Source organism: Pseudophryne corroboree, chromosome 7 (assembly GCF_028390025.1).
Source record: "Pseudophryne corroboree isolate aPseCor3 chromosome 7, aPseCor3.hap2, whole genome shotgun sequence".
NCBI lineage: Eukaryota > Metazoa > Chordata > Amphibia > Anura > Myobatrachidae > Pseudophryne > Pseudophryne corroboree.
Genome location: NC_086450.1, coordinates 25067312 through 25094562, shown reverse-complemented (window position 1 = coordinate 25094562; position 27251 = coordinate 25067312). Strand labels below are relative to the sequence as shown.

The 27251-nt window shown below is 47.2% G+C and overlaps 1 protein-coding gene across 2 annotated transcripts in view; it reads left to right on the top strand.

The window, feature by feature from the left end:
• Nucleotides 1-27251, top strand: part of SLC12A8 (solute carrier family 12 member 8) — a 106640-nt gene that overhangs the window by 45186 nt on the left and 34203 nt on the right. For both annotated transcript variants that reach the window (XM_063932776.1, XM_063932775.1), the window contains exons 5-6: nt 14940-15131; nt 15445-15676. In XM_063932776.1, the coding sequence (XP_063788846.1) occupies nt 14940-15131; nt 15445-15676 (424 nt within the window). The remainder of the gene's footprint in view (nt 1-14939; nt 15132-15444; nt 15677-27251) is intronic.

Below are 27251 nucleotides of genomic sequence, written 5' to 3'. Positions count from 1 at the left end.
AGACTTCATCTACAGACGAGCAATAATAAACAATTAAGTATACAATAATATACTTACCATCTGTTAGCTACATAGTAGAGAGAGATTCATCACTGGGAATACAAGAAAAGGAAAGCAAGGATATTAGAGGCATTATATTCTACAGAAAGAATTTATTATAGTGAGGAGACTGTATAGACCACTATAAATAACTAAATAACAAGTTTAAGCTTCAGGATACAAAGTATTGGTAATCTTCAATCCTTTGTAATGCAGGAGGATTAATTACTGACACTTATCCAACAGGATAAATTACACTCATTGGGCCCCAACTGCGCAATTAAAGACTAAGAGTACCCGGGTAACTCAATTAGAGAACAAAATATTTGTCATTGAGTATTATATGCATTGTTGTTTAGATAGAGGAATATTGTCAATTAGTAATTATATATGTATGTAATTTGAGTATACCTAAAAATATATATATCTTATATAAAATTATACTTACCATAAAGTTATTGTGGTGATTGTCTGATCCTAAGAAAGAAGAAAAGAAGTACAGGTATTATACATGTTATTATACTAAGGTGATTAGTTTTGTAAATGTGTATAGGTTAATTAACACACATATTTAAATAGCAGGGCTTTCCCAGGCAAGCCAAAATAACAATTAGCTTGGGTGGAGGCACTGGTGATTTATATCAAGAGATAAGATAAGGTTACATTTTGGAGGCACTGCTGGACGAATATTCAGGACACTATAATGGAGAGGATTTCAGAAGAAGAGTTATACAATTGGTGTATACAGAGAGGAACAAACTTAAAAAAATGTATGGGAGTAGGGGGAAATTTTTCTGACATTCATGATGATGTGGTATTAGAGACTTTAGACAGATTGTATGGAGTAAATAAACCGCAAATCATAGATAAATGGAGAGAGGATTCTGGGAGAGTTGTGGCTATTTTGATAGAAACAGAAAAAGAGTTAGATGCCAGGTTGATACCCACAATGATTGTAGCTGGGGGAGAAATTGGAAGATTGTGGCGCATTATATGGCCTAAAAGTAGTGAGGAAGAAATAGTTAGTGCTCATATCTCAGCATCTGCTGAAAACCCAGAGAGGGTTAATGAGAGCAGCAATACCCAGGGGGATGGTGCTAATGTAAATGGAGGGCAGTTTGAGACCATGGTAGATAGAGTGGTCACACAGTTAGAGAGATGGCACTATGAGGGAAGCTACAGGAGGTTAAGAATATTTTCAGGAATAGTGCCTGTGCCACTTGGGGAAGAAACGTATGAAGCATGGAAAGAAGCTGCTGTTCAGCAAGCTGAGGAGTGGCAATGTCCTGATCAAATAAAAAGGCAAAGAGTAGTAGAGAGTTTAAGGGGGCCAGCCATGGGGATTATTCAGGCAGCTAGAAGAAGCCATTCGCAAGCCACATTAGAAACTTATTTTGAAGCTTTGGATTATGCATATGGCACGTTAGAGGATGTGGGAGATTTGACCTCTAGATTCCATCATACTTTCCAAGAACCTGGGGAGAAATTTAGTGCTTATTTGATTAGGATAGATAAACTCTTGTATAAAATAGTTGATAAAGGAGGTATAACTAGAGAGGAAGTGGATGGAAATAGGATAAAGCAGCTCCTTAGAGGAGCTTTGACTACTGACTTTGTGGCTCAAATGTTAAGATGTTCAGGGATAAGAAAGACTCCTCCCACTTTTAATGATCTGTTAAAAGAGGTAAAGCAAGAGGAGGCATTAATTGAAATGAGAGAGAAAACTATAAAAAAAGTAAAAGTAATACAACCTATGGTGGAAGTGAATCCATTTGAAGAAAAAATACTGAAAATGATAGAGGAACAAAATAAAAAACTAGAACAGTTTATGGTTTTACAAACCAATAGTAATTCCAGTCTCTCATCAAGGACAAACGATAATATATCCGTAAGGGGAAGGGGGAGTAATTATAATAATCGAGGCCGAGGATGTTTCAAATGTGGTAGGTCAGGGCATAGGGCCTATGAATGCACTGATGATACGGGGTACTTTTCGCAAAGAGTTAGTGATAATAATACAGCATTAAATAGCCACAATCTCTCTGGGCAGGGAAACGGGAGAGGGAGGACTGTGAACCCCTCACAGTCCCCCTAGAAGTCAGCTACTGCGCTATGGGGAATTCCTGGTGGAATGGGAAAATACCAGAAGGTCTGATGGGTCCTACACCAATAGTCTCTGCGTCCATTAATGGGAATAAATGTAAAGTATTATTAGACAGTGGGTCTCAAGTGTCGATTATTTTTGAATCCTGGTATAATGAACACATATCAGATGTGAAAATACAACCCCTTAATGGATTAATAATTTGGGGTTTAAGTGTAAACAAATATCCTTACTTAGGATATGTGCAAGTTACTCTCGAATTTGATAAAGAAATCCCTGGAAAGCCATTGCAGGTCCCTTTTATTGCACTAATTTGTCCTGAGATCCAAGGGGGCAGGAATGAACTTCCTGTAATTATAGGTACTAATACCCATTTGTACAGTGAATTATCAAAATGGTGTCAGGATATGCATAGGAAGGAACAGATTACTGAAGCAGGACAGGCTTGGGTAATTCAACCGAGAGATAAGTTTGAGGTGGAGAAGGGTCAATTTGAAGTTTGTTTTCAAAATAGCGATATTATAAAAGAGGACAAAGATTCATTGATAAGTGAATTGGGTATTAGGAGGAAGGCTTTTTCATCTGATGAATGGGATTTAGGAGAGGCAAAAGGAGTAGAACATATAATAGAACTCACAGATACCAGTCCTTTTCGTGAAAGATCTCGCAGGATAGCTCCTGCAGATTTTGAAGATGTCCGATTACATTTAAAAGGATTATTAGAGAATCAAATTATAATAGAATCCCGTAGTCCTTATGCTTCTCCAATTGTAATTGCTAAAAAGAAAAATGGGAAAATTCGTATGTGCGTAGATTACAGGACCCTTAATGCAAGAACTATTCCAGACCAGTACACAGTTCCTAAAATTGAAGAAGCATTTGACTGCTTGCAAGGAAGTGTATGGTTTTCGGTATTAGACTTACGGAATGGATTCTACCAGATCCCCATGCGCCCTGAAGATAGAGATAAAACCGCATTTATTTGCCCTTTGGGTTTTTTCGAATTCCTAAAAATACCCCAGGAGAATCATTAAGTTCATTGGGTGCCACTGAAAAAGCTCTGCCTTTATCATACTGTTGGTTGAGTCATTTAGAATTAGAAGGGTTGCCAAAACTTAGGAAGACCCAGATACAGGCAGATCAGAGGAAAGATCCAGACATTGGATTTATCATATCTGAAATAACAAGAAATAAAAGTAACAAAAATGGTGACCCTGTAGTGTCTAATGCTTCTGAGGGAGTACGGTTATTGGAAAAACAAAGGAAACATCTATTGATAATCAATGGATTGTTATACCGGGTAATTGAAAGGAGTAAAAAAAAAAAATACCAACTAGTATTACCAAAGATATATCGATCTGTGGTAATGAAAGCATTACATGATGACCATGGCCATTTAGGAAATGATAAGACCTTAAATCTAATATATGATAGGTTTTATTGGCCTGGCATGAGGAGAGAGGTAGAAGAATATTGCCAAAATTGTGGAAATTGTATAGTACGAAAAACTGTAAGTAGTCAATCTGCCCCGTTAGTAAACTTTAAGAGTAATGGTCCTATGGATTTAGTCTGTATGGATTTTTTAACATTAGAAGTAGAACCCGGAAAGAAATGCCACATATTAATAATTACAGATCACTTTACCAGATACGCCCAAGCATACGTTACACCAAATCAGAAAGCTTATACTGTAGCCAATACTCTATGGGACAAATATTTTGTTCATTATGGTTTACCTAACCGATTACATTCTGATCAAGGGAGAGAGTTTGAGAGTAAGCTGATTAAGGAACTCTGTATGATTTGTGGGATCACTAAATCACGAACCACCCCTTATCATCCTCAGGGAAATCCTCAGCCTGAAAGGTTTAACAGAACCTTGTTGAATATGTTAGGGACCCTAAACCCATTTGATAAAAACCATTGGAAAAGGCATATTGATCGTTTAATACATGCTTATAACTGCACACGAAATGAGGCTACAGGATATTCTCCATATGCTTTGATGTTTGGGCGAGAGGCTAGACTTCCCATAGACGTGTGTATGGGAATATCTTATAGTGACAAACCCGCTATTTCTCATCTTAAATATATTAAGAAACTAAGAAAAGACTTAAAAGAAGCGTATGACTTAGCTAATGAAACTACTACTAAACTAGAAATAAAAAATAAAAGTCATTATGATAGGAAAGTACGCGATCAGGTCTTGGCTCCTGGGGATAGAGTATTATTGAAACAACTTGGGACTCCTAGAAAATTTAAAATAAGTAACAGATGGAGAGAAGATCCCTTCATAATAATAGAAAAGTTTCCTGGGCTACCTGTATATAAGATTAAGCCAGAAAATGGAGATGAAATTGTATTAACTTTCCATAGACAACACTTACTCCCAATAGGACGTGAAGTTCGTTTAAATAAGTATAGAATTGATCTTAAGACAAGTTCCGATATGGGGACCATAGAGAATGGATATGAGCAAAATATTGAGGCTCATGATACAGAAGGGTCAGAGGATGAATTTACAGGGCAAGGATGCTATTTTAAAGATGAAGGTATTAGAGATGTTGACCCTAAGGAGTTTATTCAGGAGCAGAATACCAATGATCCCATTGGATTCCTCTCTGGAGAAAACTTTGAAGATAATATTGGACAATTTGGGCAAGATAGTAATGATACTCTGGGAGCATTGGAATTAAATATGCCATCAGAAGGATCTGATTACAGTTCTGCTGTATATAATGAAAGCATAGGGGAGCAAGTTATGGAACGGCCTAGGAGAATATGTCAACCTCCATCCATGCTCACTTATAATGAACTGGGAGTACCTAGTATTGTACCAAGGGTAGTGCACCATAATATGATTGATGTGTGGCCATATTGTGCATATTACTATCCTTGTTAAGATTAAAACTAAAGTTAAGGGTGGTAATCCGGTTATATTAAAATTAATGGATTACCAGGGGGAGAATGTAACAGGGTTATAATTAATTTTCATTTGTATGGATATATGTATGTATATGTAATATGTATAACATTATTTAAGAAATATAAAATATATTTAATGTTGACCATAATGAAGTATGTGTATATATATATATATAAATTTATATAAAGTAAGGGGTTTCTCAAGTATATTTATTGTGCGGGGTATACTAAAGGGAGTGAGAGGTGTAGCAATATAATATAAAAGACAGTGGAGACTGTTGTGTGTGCTGTAGTTGCAGGGCTGAGCACTAATGATGCGCAGGGTAAATAATATAGCTGTCAAGTATGAGGGGTTTGTTTCCCCACCTCGTGCAGGTAGATGGTACCGTGTGCAGAAGGGTCACCTCGCGCAGGTAAAAAGGAGGCCGTGTGCAAAGAGGTGGTGGCCACCTCGCGCAGGTAAGGGAGGCCGTGTGCAAAGGAATGGTCCCCACGCGCTGCTAGAAGTAGTGTATAAAGGTGCTCCCCGCCGGCGGTCAGTCAGTCTGCAGATCCCCCTTGCCGTGCTGGTACCTAGGTCTCTCCGGTGGCCGCTAAGAGCTGTAACAAGCTGTAAACATTACAGCGGCGGCCGGGAAGTCAGGGTAGCGCAGCCAGACAAGGAGAGCCGGTGAGAGCAGGGACCGGCGCGGCTAGCAAGAGCTGTGAAGATAGGAGAGCCGGGGGAGCGGATACCGGCGCGGCTATCAGGAGCCGTGAAGAAGCGGTGACGTGCGGCTAGCCAGAGCCGTGAAGACAAGGAGAGCCGGTGAGAGCAGAGACCGGCGCGGCTAGCAAGAGCCGTGAAGACAAGGAGAGCCGGGGGAGCGGATACCGGCGCGGCTATCAGGAGCCGTGAAGAAGCGGTGACGTGCGGCTAGCCAGAGCCGTGAATACAAGGAGAGCCGGTGAGAGCAGAGACCGGCGCGGCTAGCAAGAGCCGTGAAGACAAGGAGAGCCGGGGGAGCGGATACCGGCGCGGCTATCAGGAGCCGTGAAGAAGCGGAGACGTGCGGCTAGTCAGAGCCGTGAAGATAAGGAGAGCCGGTGATAGCTGGGACCGGTGTAAGCAGCGGCGATTGTCCAGCACTCATCTACTAAATAAGCTATAGCTGAATCCACTGCCCACCAATGAGAAGCCATTGGGGTGAGGCTATCTACCTGAATAATAGTAAGTGTCAGGAGGCACTTACGGAAGGCATCTAAGGTCTGTAAAAATTATACCTGCTGTGCACCTATTCACCAGTTACACTACTATATGAACATATTTCAGTTCAGGCAGCTATAATGACTATGTATTTACCATCAGCTTTGCATACTGCCTAGTTTAGTCACTTTCCAGTAGGAACTCTAACAATCATACAGCGGTATAATATATATATATCTCAGTGTATTCAGCTCAAATCTATAACTGACTAGCCCTAGAGACATACTGTATAACGCTGCTGAAGATGATTTAACTGCAGACAGCACAGGATTTATAATTCATTCAAAAGCAACCAGCTAGTCTAGTCAGAATGGATACAATTACAAAATATGTGGCAATACAAACAAAGTAGCAGCAAAGGGAGACACACTACTGCAAGAAAAACAAAGTATTTATTGTAAAGGAATCTTAGTTCGACTTACAGTTAACTACAGTTGAGTTATAAGCTCTACAGCAGATAAAGGAAATTGCAGGAGAGAATAGACTATTTGTTCCAGTTAACTAAAACACAACATACTTTGGAAATGGAGATATTGATAGTATATATTTATATTCACACTGGTAAAGAGACTTCATCTACAGACGAGCAATAATAAACAATTAAGTATACAATAATATACTTACCATCTGTTAGCTACATAGTAGAGAGAGATTCATCACTGGGAATACAAGAAAAGGAAAGCAAGGATATTAGAGGCATTATATTCTACAGAAAGAATTTATTATAGTGAGGAGACTGTATAGACCACTATAAATAACTAAATAACAAGTTTAAGCTTCAGGATACAAAGTATTGGTAATCTTCAATCCTTTGTAATGCAGGAGGATTAATTACTGACACTTATCCAACAGGATAAATTACACTCATTGGGCCCCAACTGCGCAATTAAAGACTAAGAGTACCCGGGTAACTCAATTAGAGAACAAAATATTTGTCATTGAGTATTATATGCATTGTTGTTTAGATAGAGGAATATTGTCAATTAGTAATTATATATGTATGTAATTTGAGTATACCTAAAAATATATATATCTTATATAAAATTATACTTACCATAAAGTTATTGTGGTGATTGTCTGATCCTAAGAAAGAAGAAAAGAAGTACAGGTATTATACATGTTATTATACTAAGGTGATTAGTTTTGTAAATGTGTATAGGTTAATTAACACACATATTTAAATAGCAGGGCTTTCCCAGGCAAGCCAAAATAACAATTAGCTTGGGTGGAGGCACTGGTGATTTATATCAAGAGATAAGATAAGGTTACACGCTGGATCCTTGAGGGCGGCCGTATCAGGAGACGGCAACGCCACTTGCTTTGATAAACGTGTGAGCGCCTTATCCACCCTAGGGGGTGTTTCCCAGCGCGTCCTAACCTCTGGTGGGAAAGGGTATAATGCCAATAACTTCTTAGAAATTAGCAGTTTTCTATCTGGGTTAACCCACGCTTCATCACACACGTCATTCAATTCCTCTGATTCTGGAAAAGCTACAGGTAGTTTTTTCACCCCCCACATAATACCCCTTTTTGAGGTACCAGCAGTATCAGAGATCTGCAAAGCCTCCTTCATTGCCGTGATCATATAACGTGTGGCCCTGTTGGAAAATACGTTTGTTTCTTCACCGTCGACACTAGATTCATCTGTGTCGGTACCCGTGTCGACTGACTGAGGTAAGGGACGTTTTACAGCCCCTGACGGTGTCTGAGACGCCTGAGCCGGTACTGACTGGTTTTCCGGCCGTCTCATTTCGTCTACTGACTTTTGTAATGTACTAACATTATCACGTAATTCCATAACTAAAGCCATCCATTCCGGTGTCGACTCCCTAGGGGGTGACATCACCATTACCGGCAATTGCTCTGCCTCCACACCAACATCGTCCTCATACATGTCGACACACACGTACCGACACACAGCAGCCACACAGGGAATGCTCTAATCGAAGACAGGACCCCCTTAGCCCTTTGGGGAGACAGAGGGAGAGTTTGCCAGCACACACCAAAAGCGCTATAAATGTATATAAACAACCCTAAAAGGTGTTGTTTTTGTTATAAGCGCTTTTAATATATAAATATCGCCAATTTATGCCCCCCTTCTCTTTGTTACCCTGTTTCTGTAGTGCAGTGCAGGGGAGAGTCCTGGGAGCCTTCCTCACAGCGGAGCTGAGCAGGAAAATGGCGCTGAGTGCTGAGGAGAATAAGCTCCGCCCCCTTTTCGGCGGGCTTTTCTCCCGGGTTTTGAGAAATCTGGCCTGGGTTAAATACATACATATAGCCTTAATGGCTATATGTGATGTATTCTTTGCCACTAAAGGTATTTAATATTGCTGCCCAGGGCGCCCCCAGCAGCGCCCTGCACCCTCCGTGACTGGTCAGTGAGAAGTGTGTAGCAACAATGGCGCACAGCTGCCGTGCTGTGCGCTACCTTCATGAAGACTGAAGAGTCTTCTGCCGCCTGTTTCCGGACCTCCGATCTTCAGCATCTGTAAGGGGGGTCGGCGGCGCGGCTCCGGGACGAACCCCAGGATGACCTGTGTTCCGACTCCCTCTGAAGCTATGTCCAGTAGCCTAAGACTCCAATCCATCCTGCACGCAGGTGAGTTGAAAATCTCTCCCCTAAGTCCCTCGATGCAGTGAGCCTGTTGCCAGCAGGACTCACTGAGATTTAAAACCTAAAAAAAACTTTTTCTAAGCAGCTCTTTAGGAGAGCCACCTAGATTGCACCCTGCTCGGACGGGCACAAAAACCTAACTGAGGCTTGGAGGAGGGTCATAGGGGGAGGAGCCAGTACACACCATGTGATCCTAAAAGCTTTCTTTAGATGTGCCCTGTCTCCTGCGGAGCCGCTATTCCCCATGGTCCTGACGGAGTCCCCAGCATCCACTAGGACGTTAGAGAAAGGGGGAGTGTCTGGGTGAACGCTGGGCGTGTTTGTGACGTCAAACCAGGAACTAAACTGACTGAACTGATCGCAGTGGCAGAGTAAGTCTCGAGCTACTCAGAAACTGGAAATAAATTTCTAATCGCAATTCTGCTAATCTTTCGTTCGCAATTCTACTATTCTAAGATTCACTCCCAGTAGGCGGCGGCTTAGCATGTGCAAAACTGCTAAAAGCAGCTAGCGAGCGAACAACTCGGAATGAGGGCCTAAGTGCATACGTTAAAGCTTAATAGCCACATCTCATTGTGTTTTCATTACATTCCCATTGGGATATTAGGATACTAGATGTCACTATAGAAACAGTAAAAACCTGTCTTTTTCCAGTCCAACAATAATTCCTAGAGAAAAGAAGTCGCAGAAAACTTTGACACTGATAACAGATTACATATACAGACCGTATATCATGGAGAACAGAGAAATATCCACATGGTAAAAAACTAAGATCTTTTAAAAGTTGCATAAAAAGAATAAAACAATCTTTATTCACCATATAAGAATTAATAATAATGTGCTGAGGTATCACCAGGATTAGCCATATCAGAAACTAAAATCAGATTGATCCATCATATAGGAAGAAGCAATTCCTACATTTGGATTTATTGTAAACGTAGAAAAATCATGTTAAGACCCCAGAAATCTATTACTGGTGTATACGTAGCATTGCTCACCCGCACCAGCGCAATCCACCTGTTCTATGTTATAGTGATCCATCCTATGATAAGAAGTGGTGCTATTGTCAATGTACAATTCCATATAGAGGGAGCAGAGACTGTGTGCTAAGCAAGTCTCCCCGCAAACATTGCGAGCTAAGTAATATGACAACATTGGGGGATATCCAGTTTCCCGCGGTACATTACCGCAGGTAATGATATCGCCCAGGGCTATCCTATTACCCCCGATAAGCCGGCACGAGTCGCGTCTTATCTAAGGGATGTGTCACCTGCCTCAGCGCCGGGTTCCTCTGACAGCACTGTCTCCCCGTCACATGACCCCCGCCTGGTCCGCGGTGTCTGGGGCGGGGGAAGAGGGGTGGATGAAGGTCACGGGTCTTAGTGCCGGCTCACAGGCGCCCTCCCTGCCGTCCCCGGCTGCTGTGGCGGGCGTGGGGCAGTGACTGGAGTTGTTTCTAGGGCTTATCTGCGATTTTGTTTCTCCTGCCTCAGGAAGACTAAACAAAACCTGATAAGTGCCGGCTTTTAGGGTCTGCGGCGGCAAAAAACACACAGGTTTCAGTGTACGTGTATGTTTTCGCACAAATTTTTTTTTTCTTAATGGGAGATCCAATTGGATACTCCGTAATAAAATTTCGGGGAAAAATCGTGAAAAACTCCCGGTTTTCACTCTCAATGTTTCATTTCACTTAATTGGATACCCCCCATAATGTTTTTCAACACTTTATTTACATGACATATAAAACAGAATTTGTTACATACTTCTCTACATTAAAAGTTGTCCCTCTATGGTCTCCCACCGCTGGAGATCTGCTGCCAGGGACAGCGCTCACTGCGGAGGGACTTTACCAACTCCCTGTAATATCATTGTTATGTGGTTTCCAGCAGTGCGGCACAGTAGTCAATGGAAGATCTATGACAACCCTCTAATAATATATGTCTATAATGATGCACTGACGTAAGATTGGGGAGAACATTAATGTACCACGGAGACCAATCCAGTGTGGACAATGGCAGTCGTGGACCATGTAACGAGTCCGCATGATGTCTTACAATCTGTCACTTGTCCATGAAACAGCTAAAGGAGAACTGGATTTGAGTCCGATAGGAAAGCAGTCGGACTCTTGTCACGCGTGTATCATGTGACGCCCCCCTCCCCCGCCAGTGTGGTTTACTGGTATCGAGATACTTCCATTATTGAGCTTTTCCTATACGTCTCTAAATGTTTCAGCTGCTTTACCCACCTAAACCAGAGAAGTAAGTGGGTCATTCCGAGTCGATCGTAGCTGTGCTAAATTTAGCACAGCTACGATCTTCTTCCCTGACATGCGGGGGGACGCCCAGCACAGGGCTAGTCCACCCCGCATGTCAGTGCCGCCCCCCCCCCCCCCCGCAGAAGTGCAAAGGCATCGCACAGCGGCGATGCCTTTGCACACCAAGAGTAGCTCCCGACAAGCGCAGCTTTAGCGTGCTGGCCGAGAGCTACTCGTTGCTCCTCGGCCCGCAGCGGCTGCGTGTGACGTCACGCAGCCACCGCGGCACGACCCCCCAACGGTCCGGCCACGCCTGCGTTGGCCGGACTGTGCCCCCTAAACGGCGGCTTAACGGCGCTGTCCAGCCCGCTGCGGCCCAGCGACCACCTCTGCCTCAGAGGCGATCACTAGGCAACGACGGCTGCCATGCGCCAGCACACTGCGGCAACGGCGCATGCGCAGTTCCGACCCGATCGCTGCGCTGCGAGAAAATGCAGCGAGCGATCGGGTTGGAATGACCCCCTAAGACCGTTCAATAAATAGGTATGCAATCATTAAGTCACCTGGAAAATATCCACATATGAAACGTTAGGGTTAGGGATTATGGTTACCTGAAAAAGACTTTGTCGTCTTCTGTGTCGACATTTCATCAGTGTGAACATGGTGACTGTCATTGTTGACACAATATACCGAACCCAATGAATATTATTATTAGCCTTTATATGGCGCCACAAGGGATCTGCAGCGCCCATTACACAGTACATAATCAAATGAGCAAACAAGAAAACAGCAACTTACAGTACAAGACAATATAGGACAGGTATAGAAAACCCGGGGTTAGGTGCCATCAAAGGGAGAATGGAGAATAAGATAGTGTAAGTAAGAAAGGAAAGGCACATGAGGAAAGAGTACACTGATTAATCTGTGCTACATGTCAACAGTTCACCAATAAAAAAAAGTTTTACCTCACAGAGTGGATGTGAAAACTTATTTCCACACAGAATTGGACCATTATACGAGGTTACTCATTGCATCGGATTAAACCCTTTTCTATCTACAGAAACAAATACTACACCCAGAAATGTAAAGCCGGAGCCAGAATAAGAGCCCTTGGAGTTCCAGGCAATATATTGGTTTGGGGCCACTCACCCCTGTCTGTTTATAAAAACTAAAAATGTAGACATAGGTTAGGGTAAGCCGGGCCCCTCGGTGCATCCTGGGCCCCATGCAGGAGTCTAAGGTGATCTGGCTGTGTGGCCTACGTGTACCTGTAATAGGGGAGTACAGGTGGATAAACCAGGAATAGGTTTCCGGTTGAGTCTCCCATATCCAGAATGTTTGGATCCAGAAGTATTTGGATATCGGATTTTCCCGTAGTTTGGAATATTTGCATAATGAGGGATCTTGGGGATGGGACCCAAGTCTAAACACGAAATGCAGTCATGTTTCACACTGTATACACATTATACACACAGCCTGAGGGTAATAGTATACAATATTTGTAATCATTTCTGCATTAAACAAAGTTTGTGTACATTAAACCTTCAGAAAGCAAAGGTGACACTATCTCCGTCTCGCTCAAAAATATTTGGATCTAGGATTATCAGATATGGGAGGTTCAACCTGCTTATGTGGAGGAATGCCAAACATATCAGACACATGGAAATGACATGCAGGGTGTTCCTGCTGATCAAATGAATCGTGAGTCCTGATCAGTGCTCTGTACTACAGAAGCTGCTCAGAAACCCGGTCAGAAGGGACATCATCCACTGCAGACTGGATGTAATAGGCACACACCCCACTGATGTATCCAGAATTACAATACATCCTATGTGATAATAATAATAATAATAATTTTATTTATATAGCGCTCTTTCTCCAACAGGACTCAAGGCGCTTTACAGATATCAAAAACAATGCACATGATACAGAGGATTTGAGTAATACAGCAATTGACAAGCAACAAAGACCTAAAAGAAAACCTTAAGCCCACAGAAAGCATAGTGCAGGATTGGTGGAGGCATTTTGGGTAATAACTTCCAAGGGTTGTGTATTCCACCCTCATAAGGTACTAGGTGCGGCAGCCATCTTGGGCGCTCAGCGTAGGATTACCCAGGGTGGAATAGTCCACCCCTAGAAGAGATTACACAAAATGGGGGTGATTTCAGAGTCCTACAGTTCAGAGTAGGGTTCCATCAAAACCATCAGGCCTATGTATTTTTCATCCCATCCGCAAGTGTACCATATGGGGCAGCCATGTTGGGCGCACTTTGAAGGTTACACTGTGGGAGGTGAGCCATACAAGGGCCAAGTTCATATATGAACTGATGCTTATGTAGTAGTATGATGTACTCTGTATGTAGGGCGCAATGGCAAGGTGTGCAATCAGTGGAGGTAAACATTACAGGAAAAACACACGGTGGGGTGGAAGCGAGCAACGAAGAGAGAAAAAAAGACACAATAGCAGGTAACTAGTGGCAGAAGTAGGATTGGGATAACATTATTTTGATCAGATCTTAGTACTGGTGGGAAGGAGAATGTGGGGGGCATACTCAGAAGCAATGGGGATGTCCCTGCTGAGCCTGGTCCTGGTGCTGTGCCCCCACAGTTCCCTGTTCATCTTGAGGGTTAGGCCCAGGGGCAGACTTGATGTTCTTAGCCAGAGAGGTGGTAAGCCTGGTCTTGGTGTTCTCATATTTGAGACGAGGAGAGGCCACATAAAGTTCCAGAGTGTTTTGGTTGAAATGCAGTCCTTCTGTTAATTTTGAAGTTTGTTTGCCTCCTGTTTTCCTTCGGTTTAACAAAGGTAAAACTGCTGTTGTTTTAAGCTGCCACTTGATAACTAGCCACTTCATATACTAGTCACTGCAGCGTCCTAATAGGCCTGGCGTCCTATGCTATACTGAGTAAATGAGTCTACAAACACATGTCCTAATAAAAGGCTAACACTGCACCTCAACCCTATGGAGGGAATTCAAGTGTTTGCACGCTTGCGGCCACTAGATGGCGCCCGGCGGTGCAATTCAACTGTTGCTTGGTTTGGACGCACACAGATGCAGGCGCGGACATTACTGTTACGATGTTCCGTCGTTTATAATAACACTCTTCAGATGAAAGTTTTGATGGTGTTATTCCCTCTTATGACCAGCAGATGTCCCTGTAGCATAGTATAATGTGTTATATTATTTATTACCAGTTATTTTTATAGCGCGCACACATTCCGCAGCGCTGACAGAGAATATTTAGTCATTCACATCAGTCCCTGCCCCAGTGGAGCTTACACTCTATAGTCCCCCCTACCACATATACACACATTCACACTAGTTAATTTTGTGTGGAGCCAATTACCCTACCAGTATATTTTTGGATTGTGGGAGGAAACTGGAGCACCCAGGGGAAACCCACGCAAGTACGGGGAGAATATACAAACTCCACACAGTTAAGGGCCATGGTGGGAATTGAACCCATGACCTCAGTGCTGTGAGGCAGTAATGCTAACCACTACACCATCCGTGCTGCAGAACATTTTGCAGATGTATCGCTCCCTATAATAATCCCCAGACAATTACAGAAGATAGTCCTCTTTCCGTCCCCTAAATGTATTAATATTTTGCTTTTCATGGTTTACGTTATTTGTGCAGCTTCTTATGCCGTGGGTGCATCTGTCAGGGAGAGGGTGGTGCACTTGCCGAGGGAGAAGGTGGTGCACTTGCCGAGTTCCTAGCTGTGACTAATTCTACCGCTCTGTGACCTGTAGGGTAACACCGGAATCCTCCTGGGCGTATTCCTGGTGTCCTTCGTCATCCTCGTGGCCCTGGTGACGGTGGTGTCCGGCATCGGTGTGTGTGAGCGCTGCAGCATAGGCAGCGGTGGGGTCTACTCCATGATTTCCACCGTGCTGGGGGGCAAAGTGGGAGGAACCGTTGGTCTTCTCTATATATTTGGGCAGGTAAGTGTCATTGTCTACAATGCCTTGTTTTCCATATTTATGTTGTATTATATTTTTAGTCCTGCCATGTTTCAGCAGCAAATGATACATGGTGGCCACAGAGCTTACAATTAGCTAGCATTATTATTATTCATCATTAGTATGAAACAGATGGTTGTGGGATTTTGCTCGTTCTGATGAATTGTGTAGACTCGTCTGATCATTTTCGGCCAGATCCCAGCAATTTGCTACTTTTAGTAAAATCTGTGAAACGACGCCTTTCGTTACCTCCCTGAGGAGGCTGCCACCCTCTGTAACCGGGCCTCTTCCTTAGTGTGTTGCAGGTGCCATGTACATCACCGGCTTTGCAGAATCTATTGCGGACCTGCTTCACTTGCAGAGCACCTGGTCCGTTAGGGGCATCTCGCTGGCGGTGCTCCTGGGGTTGTTGGGAATCAATCTGGCTGGAGTAAAGTGGATCATACGGCTGCAGTTGTTACTTCTGCTGTTACTGGCGGTCTCCACCATGGACTTCGTTATTGGCTCTTTCACTCACCTGGATCCAGGTAATGTCACAGAGAGACTCCCAGCATGGCTACAAATGGTTTCACTGACTCTTTGTAATATGTAATACTGCCAGCAGGGGGAGTGCTACCTGTGGGGGCTTATTCAGATTTATTAACAAACCAAAAGAGTTGTCAATTAGGCAAAACTGTGCTGCGCTGCAGGTGGGGCAGATGTAACATGTGCAGAGAGAGTTAGATTTGGGTGGGTTATATTGGTTCTTTGCAGGGTAAATACCGGCTGATTTATTTCTACTCTACAAATGCTGTCAAATTTACCAATATCGGGAAAGTGAAGCATTCTTAATATTGGTCCCTGGGGCTACCGCTACATGAGACATACTTGCCTACTCTCCTGGAAGCTGCGGGAGGCTCCCGTTTTTTTGGGTAGCTCCCCGCACCCCCGGAAGAGTAGACAGGTCTCCCGCATCCTGCTTGCATCTAGTGGAGAGTGGGGAAGGGGTTAAAATGCCGCGAATCGGGTAATTTTAGCCCCGCCCCTTTCCCTGCAGACCTGCAAATTGTGCTTTCCGGATGCGTGGGTGGGGCTTGCTGATGTCACAGACCGGTCCGCCCCCTGAAGTCTCCTACAGCGCCTCCGGGGAGAGGAGTAATTCAATATAGGCCAGTATGCCTGAAGATAGCGCTAGCCCAGATATAGCCTAGACTGTAGGCTACTTACCATACTTGTGTCCGGAACCCTCCCAGGAAATGGCCTCTGTGCAGCGCGGTCTATCTGACAGCGCATGCGCAGAGCCGCCAGCAGCCGCCACAGCACATTGATGGGATGGGTTAATTTTGGAGCCCCTGTCCCTGCACGTGTTGCATCATGCATTCGGGGGATAGGATGGCATATTGCACTGCGTTCCTGGGTGGTAAGATGCCAACCGCGTTCCATAATAAATGGCCCCCTAAGTGTTTGATCCTGGCTCTATTCCTCAGATGAAAGAATGAGGGTTTGGTTGTGGACTGATGTCTGATGTTTAAGCGTCAAGCCACTATCCAGGACAACGCCGAGAGGAATGCGCAGATAGAAAACACACGGACGTGTATGACGTGATCTCATCTGCCAGATCAGTAGCTCTAGTCCTTTATGATATGAGGCTGGAGTTCCAAATAGGAGACTCCTCTACCTGTAGGTCTGATGTAAACCCGCCATATTGCAGACTTGCTACGTAGATTGGCATACAGTATGCAATTAGGCATTGCCCCTGCTCCTTATGTGAGGTGTAATCTCGGAGGAGCTAGTGCCCCATAGGGTCAGTACGGGATATAGAGCCCTTCCCGCTGCTCTTTATCTGCCTGTAGGCTAGTTCATTAACTGACGCCTGCAGTATGGAGGCCAATCCTGCGATCCCCGGGATTAGGGTTTCCCTGTGTGGCCGCCCGCCCCGCACACATAACTCATCAGAAACCGTGGGCGGGTGGGACACATCAGCAGCTCTCTTCCGATGGCTCCCGGCAGCGTGTGACGGCGCAGTGTGACCTCTCACTGCACGTCACGCTACGCTGGGGAGCCGGGAGGAGGAAGCCGGGCAGCATGTGAGCGCCCTGAGGATGTTCAATGCTGATCCCTCAATCCCCAGGATAGGAGCTTCCAACCGCGGGATTGAATCCCCGCCGATCCCGCGATTGGCCTCCCTAGCCTGCAGCTCTTGGGATCACAGCTCCACAGGAATTAGCACTCTGTAAGAGAAAAAGATCCGTTCATCAGTCTCTCATGGTGTAGCTGCCCTCTGCTTCCCGATATCCCGCATCCGTGACAGTCTTATATCTCCCAAAACGGGATGCAGTCACAGTGCCAGCTGTCGGGATAACAACAGTTGAAATACTGATGCTGGAATCCCAACAGCCAGCATACCAACAGTAAGTAGACCTGGCGGGTTAGGTTTTGGCCAAGGGTGAGGGGGTTAGGGATAGGCTACGGAGAAGGGGGAAGGGGGGTTAGGGTTAGGCTGCGTGGGAGGGAGGGTTAGGTTTAGGGACCCCTGGGGAAGGCTAGGGTCAGTCTGGGAGGGAGGATTAGGTTTAGGCACCTCCGGGGGGTTGGTTAGGGTCAAGCACTAAGGGGGGAGGTTAGGGTTAGGCTGCGGGAACAGAGGGTTAGGGAGAGAACACACCAAACTCACCCCAGTTGGGATTTCAAGCGCCGGCATTACGTACTGATTCCACTACAGATTAAATAGAAAGAGTAGAGGTACGGCGACCAAATGTGATACAAGGTAAATGTTCTATAGGACCGTTTAGAAATGGAACCTAAAAGCCAGTATGAATAAGAATATATTTAATATCACAAAGGAGCTGAACAAAATTACACATATAAAAAATAAAAACAAGAACAATAAATAGCTGAGTCTGAAGGATGAAAATACTTATCTCAGTGCACGGTGGAGGTCAATATAAGGGAGTCCAACGCGTTTCGTCCTATCTGGACTTCATCAAGGGGACCCCTTAGAAACTGATTGGTTGGTAGTTTATCTCTCTTCACTTTATCACTCTCTAAGGCCTAGTACTGTACATCTCCCCCAGGAAATGCTCCGTCAGAGAGAACCCCAATTGTCTGCATTCAAGAAACCACATGCTACAAAGTGACAGAAGTCGTTATAATTGTAATGAATATTTACAGGAGAGAAAAATAAACTCAATGGGGGTCAATTGAATGAGCTGCAAGGGGGGTGAGTTGCCGGTGCAGCGGCATGGAAACACCAGCGTCCGCAGCTGAACTTTCCCCATTGCGGCTCAGTCCTGCCCCGTACTCGCATGTTTAATCCCTATGGGGCTGTGAAGAAAAAGCCACGTGTACGCTTTTACCGTAAGTGCGACATGTAGCATCCTCACCGCTAATTGAATCAACCACACTGAATGATTTGTACTGGAACATATTTATATATGATTTAGAAATGAAGGGGGGTGGAGGGGGGCTCGTAAAGGGGACCAAGGTATTAAAGTGGACACTTTATGAATAACCTATCATTTCTTATCTCTGTGTTGTATATGAATAATTGATGCTGTATTATGCACGGCTATCCACCAGGGGGCACACGTGCACCATTCATGCAGCAATGAGAGGCTGCTGTAAACTCCGCCCACTTACAGGACTTCAGAGAACTTTCCTGGACCAGTCAGCTGTCCGCCCCAATCATCACTAGATATTTATGTAGGAATTAGAATTTCACACCCCGGAAAGCCTCTATCTGTCTTAAAATAGGCCCATCCTGACCCTGAGGGCTCTGGACTGGGACCTTTTTTCCCAAACACACATTTCTGCCACTTTCACACCCAGAAATACATTTATGTGAACATTTGCAATCAGGAAGAAGTGAGTTTAGGAACGTGCGGACCATGGGAAAATTGTCCTCTGCCTCCGCTATGTATGAGACGTGCAGGGCCTGATTCTGCTGCAGGGAGTTCCAGATCTGAAGGAGAAAGATTAGACTCCCGGCTCTTGTTTTCCTCCCAGGGAAGTGCAAGTTGCAGGGTGTGCCTGGTTACAGCGGGGGCAGGAAGGATGTGTTTGTCATTTGTTCTCCATGGACCTGTGTTCATCCTGATTACAGTTTTCCTGTACCCACACAGCCCAGACTCACACAGGGGCACACAGCCATGGGCCATGCAGAGAGAGGGTGTACAGTACACAGGCACACAGCCACGGGCCATACAGAGAGAGGGTGTCTAGTACACAGCCACGGGCTATACAGAGAGAGGGTGTACAGTACACAGGCACACAGCCACGGGCCATACAGAGAGAGGGTGTACAGTACACGGGCACACAGCCACGGGCCATACAGAGAGAGGGTGTACAGTACACGGGCACACAGCCACGGGCCATACAGAGAGAGGGTGTACAGTACACGAGCACACAGCCACGGGCCATACAGAGAGAGGGTGTCTAGTACACAGCCACGGGCTATACAGAGAGAGGGTGTACAGTACTCAGACACGGGCCATACAGAGAGAGGGTGTACAGTACACGGGCACACAGCCACGGGCTATACAGAGAGAGGGTGTACAGTACTCAGACACGGGCCATACAGAGAGAGGGTGTACAGTACACAGGGGCACACAGCCACGGGCCATGCAGAGAGAGGGTGTCTAGTACACAGCCACGGGCTATACAGAGAGAGGGTGTACAGTACTCAGACACGGGCCATACAGAGAGAGGGTGTACAGTACACGGGCACACAGCCACGGGCTATACAGAGAGAGGGTGTACAGTACTCAGACACGGGCCATACAGAGAGAGGGTGTACAGTACACAGGGGCACACAGCCATGGGCCATGCAGAGAGAGGGTGTACAGTACTCAGACACGGGCCATGCAGAGAGAGGGTGTACAGTACACGGGCACACAGCCACGGGCCATACAGAGAGAGGGTGTACAGTACACGGGCACACAGCCACGGGCCATGCAGAGAGAGGGTGTACAGTACACGGGCACACAGCCACGGGCCATGCAGAGAGAGGGTGTACAGTACTCAGACACGGCCATACAGAGAGAGGGTGTACAGTACACAGCCATGGGCCATGCAGAGAGAGGGTGTACAGTACACAGGAGCACACAGCCACGGGCTATACAGAGAGAGGGTGTCTAGTACACAGGGGCACACAGCCACGGGCCATACAGAGAGAGGGTGTACAGTACACAGGAGCACACAGCCATGGGCCATACAGAGAGAGGGTGTACAGTACACAGGAGCACACAGCCACGGGCCATACAGAGAGAGGGTGTACAGTACACAGGGGCACACAGACAAGGGCCATACAGAGAGAGGGTGTACAGTACTCAGACACGGCCATACAGAGAGAGAGGGTGTCTAGTACACAGCCACGGGCTATACAGAGAGTGGGTGTACAGTACACAGGGGCACACAGCCACGGGCCATACAGAGAGGGTGTCTAGTACACAGCCACGGCTATACAGAGAGAGGGTGTACAGTACACAGGAGCACACAGCCACGGGCTATACAGAGAGAGGGTGTACAGTACACAGGCACACAGCCATGGGCCATGCAGAGAGAGGGTGTACAGTACACGGGCACACAGCCACGGGCCATACAGAAAGAGGGTGTCTAGTACACAGCCACGGGCTATACAGAGAGAGGGTGTCTAGTACACAGGGGCACACAGCCACGGGCCATACAGAGAGAGGGTGTACAGTACACAGGAGCACACAGCCACGGGCCATACAGAGAGAGGGTGTACAGTACACAGGGGTACACAGCCACGTGCAATACATAGGGAGGGTGTACAGTACACAGGGGCACACAGCCATGGGCCATACAGAGAGACTGTGTACAGTACCCAGCCACGGGCCATACATAGAGAGGGTGTACAGTACACGGGCACACAGCCACGGGCCATACAAAGAAAAAGGGTATACAGTACACAAGGGCACACAACCACGTGCCATACAGAGAGAGGGTGTACAGTACAGGGGCACACAGCCACGGGCCATACAGAGAGAGGGTGTACAGTACACAGCCACGGGCTATACAGAGAGAGGGTGTACAGTACTCAGACACGGCCATACAGAGAGAGAGTGTACAGTACACAGGAGCACACAGCCACGGGCCATACAGAGAGAGGGTGTACAGTACTCAGACACGGCCATACAGAGAGAGGGTGTACAGTACACAGGGGCATACAGCCACGGCCCACAGAGTGAGGGTGTACAGTACACAGGGGCACACAGCCACAGGCCAAGCAGAGAGAGGGTGTACAGTACTCAGCCACGGGCCATGCAGAGAGAGGGTGTACAGTAGACAGCCACGAGCCATACAGAGAGAGGGTGTACAGTACACAGACACGGCCATACAGAGAGAGAGGGTGTACAGTACACTGGGGCACACAGCCACGGGCCCTACAGAGAGATTGTGTACAGTACACAGCCACGGGCCATACAGAGAGAGGGTGTACTGTACACAGGGGTACACAGCCATGGGCCATACAGAGAGAGGGTGTCTAATACACAGCCACGGGCTATACAGAGAGAGGGTGTACAGTACACAGGGGTACACAGCCTTGGGCCATACAGAGAGGGTGTCTAGTACACAGCCACTGGCCATACAGAGAGAGGGTGTACAGTACACAGGGGTACACAGCCATGGGCCATACAGAGAGAGGGTGTCTAATACACAGCCACGGGCTATACAGAGAGAGGGTGTCTAATACACAGCCACGGGCTATACAGAGAGCGGGTGTACAGTACACAGGGGTACACAGCCTTGGGCCATACAGAGAGGGTGTCTAGTACACAGCCACTGGCCATACATAGAGAGGGTGTACAGTACACAGCCATGGGCCATACAGAGAGAGGGTGTCTAATACACAGCCACTGGCTATACAGAGAGAGGGTGTACAGTACACAGGGGTACACAGCCTTGGGCCATACAGAGAGGGTGTCTAGTACACAGCCACTGGCCATACATAGAGAGGGTGTACAGTACACAGGGGCACACAGCCACATGCCATACAGAGAGATGGTGTACAGTACACAAGGGCACACAGCCACATGCCATACAGAGAGAGGGTGTACAGTACACAGCCACGGGCTATACAGAGAGAGGGTGTACAGTACACAGGGGTACGCAGCCACGTGCCATACAGAGAGAAGGGTGTACAGTACACAGGGGCACACAGCCACGGGCCATACAGAGAGAGGGTGTCTAGTACACAGCCACGGGCTATACAGAGAGAGGGTGTACAGTACACAGGGGTACACAGCCATGGGCCATACAGAGAGAGGGTGTATAGTACACAGGGGCGCACAGCCTTGGGCCGTACAGAGAGGGTGTCTAGTACAAAGCCACGGGCCATGCAGAGAGAGGATGTACAGTACACAGCCACGGGTCATACAGAGAGAGGATGTACAGTACACAGCCACGGGCCATACAGAGAGAGGGTGAATAGTACACAGGGGCACACAGACAAGGGCCATACAGAGAGAGGGTGTACAGTACACAGGGGCACAGAGCTACATGCCATAGAGAGGGTGTACAGTAAACAGGTACACAGCCACGTGACATACAGAGAGAGGGTGTACAGTACACAGGGGCACACAGCCATGGGCCATACAGAGAGAGGGTGTCTAATACACAGCGACGGGCTATACAGAGAGAGGGTGTACAGTACACAGGGGTACACAGCCATGGGCCATACAGAGAGAGGGTGTATAGTACACAGAGGCATACAGCGTTGGGCCATACAGAGAGGGTGTCTAGTACACAGCCACTGGCCATACAGAGAGAGGGTGTACAGTACACAGGAGCACACTACCACGGGCCATACAGAGAGAGGGTGTACAGTACACAGAAGCACACTACCACGGGCCATACAGAGAGAGGGTGTACAGTACACAGCCACGGGCCATACAGAGAGAGGGTGTCTAATACACAGCCATGGGCTATACAGAGAGAGTGTACAGTACACAGGGGTACACAGCCATGGGCCATACAGAGAGTGGGTGTACAGTACACAGGGGCACACAGCCTTGGGCCATACAGAGAGGGTGTCTAGTACACAGCCACTGGCCATACATAGAGAGGGTATACAGTACACAGGAGCACACAGCCACGGGCCATACAGAGAGAGGGTGTACAGTACACAGCCACGGGCCATACAGCGAGGGGGAGTCTAGTACACAGCCATGGGCCATACAGAGAGAGGGTGTATAGTAGTACACAGGAGCACACAGCCACGGGCCATACAGAGAGAGGGTGTACAGTACACAGGAGCACACAGCCACGGGCCATACAGAGAGAGGGTGTACAGTACACAGGGGCACACAGCCACGGGCCATACAGAGAGAGGGTGTATAGTAGTACACAGGAGCACACAGCCACGGGCCATACAGAGAGAGGGTGTATAGTAGTACACAGGAGCACACAGCCACGGGCCATACAGAGAGAGGGTGTACAGTACACAGGAGCACACAGCCACGGGCCATACAGAGAGAGGGTGTACAGTACACAGGGGCACACAGCCACGGGCCATACAGAGAGAGGGTGTACAGTACACAGGGGCACACAGCCACAGGCCATGCAGAGAGAGGGTGTACAGTACACAGCCACGGGCCATGCAGAGAGAGGGGGTGTACAGTACACAGCCACGAGCCATACAGAGAGAGGGTGTACAGTACACAGCCACGGGCCATACAGCGAGGGGGAGTCTAGTTCACAGCCATGGGCCATACATAGATAGGGTGTACAGTACACAGGAGCACACAGCCACGGGCCATATAGAGAGAGGGTGTACAGTACACAGCCATGGGCCATACAGAGAGAGGGTGTATAGTAGTACACAGGAGCACACAGCCACAGGCCATACAGAGAGAGGGTGTACAGTACACAGGAGCACACAGCCACGGGCCATACAGAGAGAGGGTGTACAGTACACAGGGGCACACAGCCACGGGCCATACAGAGAGAGGGTGTATAGTAGTACACAGGAGCACACAGCCACGGGCCATACAGAGAGAGGGTGTATAGTAGTACACAGGAGCACACAGCCACGGGCCATACAGAGAGAGGGTGTACAGTACACAGGAGCACACAGCCACGGGCCATACAGAGAGAGGGTGTACAGTACACAGGGGCACACAGCCACGGGCCATACAGAGAGGGTGTACAGTACACAGGGGCACACAGCCACAGGCCATGCAGAGAGAGGGTGTACAGTACACAGCCACGGGCCATGCAGAGAGAGGGTGTACAGTACACAGCCACGAGCCATACAGAGAGAGGGTGTACAGTACACAGACACGGCCATACAGAGAGAGGGTGTATAGTAGTACACAGGAGCACACAGCCACGGGCCATACAGAGAGAGGGTGTACAGTACACAGCCACGAGCCATACAGAGAGAGGGTGTACAGTACACAGACACGGCCATACAGAGAGAGGGTGTATAGTAGTACACAGGAGCACACAGCCACGGGCCATACAGAGAGAGGGTGTACAGTACACAGGAGCACACAGCCACGGGCCATACAGAGAGAGGGTGTACAGTACACGAGCACACAGCCACAGGCCATGCAGAGAGAGGGTGTACAGTACACAGCCACGAGCCATGCAGAGAGAGGGTGTACAGTACACAGCCACGAGCCATACAGAGAGAGGGTGTACAGTACACAGCCACGAGCCATACAGAGAGAGGGTGTACAGTACACAGACACTGCCATACAGAGAGAGGGTGTACAGTACACTGGGGCACACAGCCACGGGCCATACAGAGAGACTGTGTACAGTACACAGCCACGGGCCATACAGAGAGAGGGTGTACAGTACACGGGCACACAGCCACGGGCCATACAAAGAGAGGGTGTACAGTACACAAGGGCACACGGCCACATGCCATACAGAGAGAGGGTGTACAGTACAGAGAGGTTGTACAGTACACAGGAGCACACAGACGCAGTCATACAGGGAGAGGGTGTACAGTACACAGACAGTCATACAGGGAGAGGGTGTACAGTACACAGACACAGTCATACAGGGAGAGGGTGTACAGTACACAGACACAGGCATACAGGGAGAGGCTGTACAGTACACAGACACAGGCATACAGGGAGAGGGTGTACAGTACACAGATACAGGCATACAGGGAGAGGGTGTACAGTACACATGGGTAGACAGACACGGGCCATACACACACACAGGGTGTACAATACACTGGGATGCATCAGATATATGTCCATACATTACCCACAGACTACACACACACATGAGCTGTATGATGCGTTTACTGACTTTGGACGGTGTGATTTCAAACTGCAGAATTTTAAAATAAATGGTTTGGCCGGATACAGGTGAGTATCCCATATCCAAATACTCCCAAATACAGAATTGTTTGACTGAGAGTGAGATAGTGAAACCTTTGTTTTCTGATGGCTCAATGTACACACACTTTGCTTAATACACAAAGTTATTAAAAATATTGGCTAAAATTACCTTCAGGCTGTGTGTATAAGGTGTATATGTAACATAAATGTATTCTGTGCTTAGATTTAGGTCCCATCACCATGATATCTCATTATGGTATGCAATTATTCCAAAATACGGAAAAATCCCATATCCAAAATACCTCTGGTCCCAAGCATTTTGGATAAGGGAGACTCAACCTGTACTTGAATGATCTATTACATGCAAAGCACATGGAACGGATATACAGTACATGCTACATAGAAAATGCACAGGTCACACATGTAGGCACGATGGGCCTCATTCTGATTTGGAAATATTTCTGTGCAGGGTAAATACTGGCTGCTTTAGCGAGAAGCCCACAAATGTTACTTTTATTTTGACACTGCGACTTAGATTTTAGTTTGGACACACCCCTCCCAAATCTAACTCTCTCTGCACATGTTATATCTGCCCCACCTCCAGCTACTGACGGGTACGTGCCGTGTACCAGCTACTGACGTGTACGTGCCGTGTACCAGCTACTGACGTGTACGTGCCGTGTACCAGCTACTGACGTGTACGTGCCGTGTACCAGCTACTGACGGGTACGTGCCGTGTACCAGCTACTGACGGGTACGTGCCGTGTACCAGCTACTGATGTGTACCAGCTACTGACATGTACGTGCCGTGTACCAGCTACTGCCGGGTACGTGCCGTGTACCAGCTACTGACGGGTACGTGCCGTGTACCAGCTACTGATGTGTACCAGCTACTGACATGTACGTGCCGTGTACCAGCTACTGCCGGGTACGTGCCGTGTACCAGCTACTGACGTGTACGTGCCGTGTACCAGCTACTGACGTGTACGTGCCGTGTACCAGCTACTGACGTGTACGTGCCGTGTACCAGCTACTGCCGGGTACGTGCCGTGTACCAGCTACTGACGTGTACGTGCCGTGTACCAGCTACTGACGTGTACGTGCCGTGTACCAGCTACTGACGTGTACGTGCCGTGTACCAGCTACTGACGTGTACGTGCCGTGTACCAGCTACTGACGTGTACGTGCCGTGTACCAGCTACTGACGGGTACGTGCCGTGTACCAGCTACTGACGTGTACGGGCCGTGTACCAGCTACTGATGTGTACCAGCTACTGACATGTACGTGCCGTGTACCAGCTACTGCCGGGTACGTGCCGTGTACCAGCTACTGACGGGTACGTGCCGTGTACCAGCTACTGACGTGTACGTGCCGTGTACCAGCTACTGACGTGTACGTGCCGTGTACCAGCTACTGCCGGGTACGTGCCGTGTACCAGCTACTGACGTGTACGTGCCGTGTACCAGCTACTGACGTGTACGTGCCGTGTACCAGCTACTGACGGGTACGTGCCGTGTATCAGCTACTAACGTGTACGGGCCGTGTACCAGCTACTGAAGTGTACGTGCCGTGTACCAGCTACTGCCGTGTAGTTGCCGTGTACCAGCTACTGACGTGTACGTGCCGTGTACTAGCTACTGATGTGTACTAGCTACTGACGTGTACGTGCCGTGAACGAGCTACTGACATGTACGTGCCGTGTACCAGCTATGACGTGTATGTGCCGTGTACCAGCTACTGACGTGTATGTGCCGTGTACCAGCTACTGACGTGTATGTGCCGTGTACCAGCTACTGACAT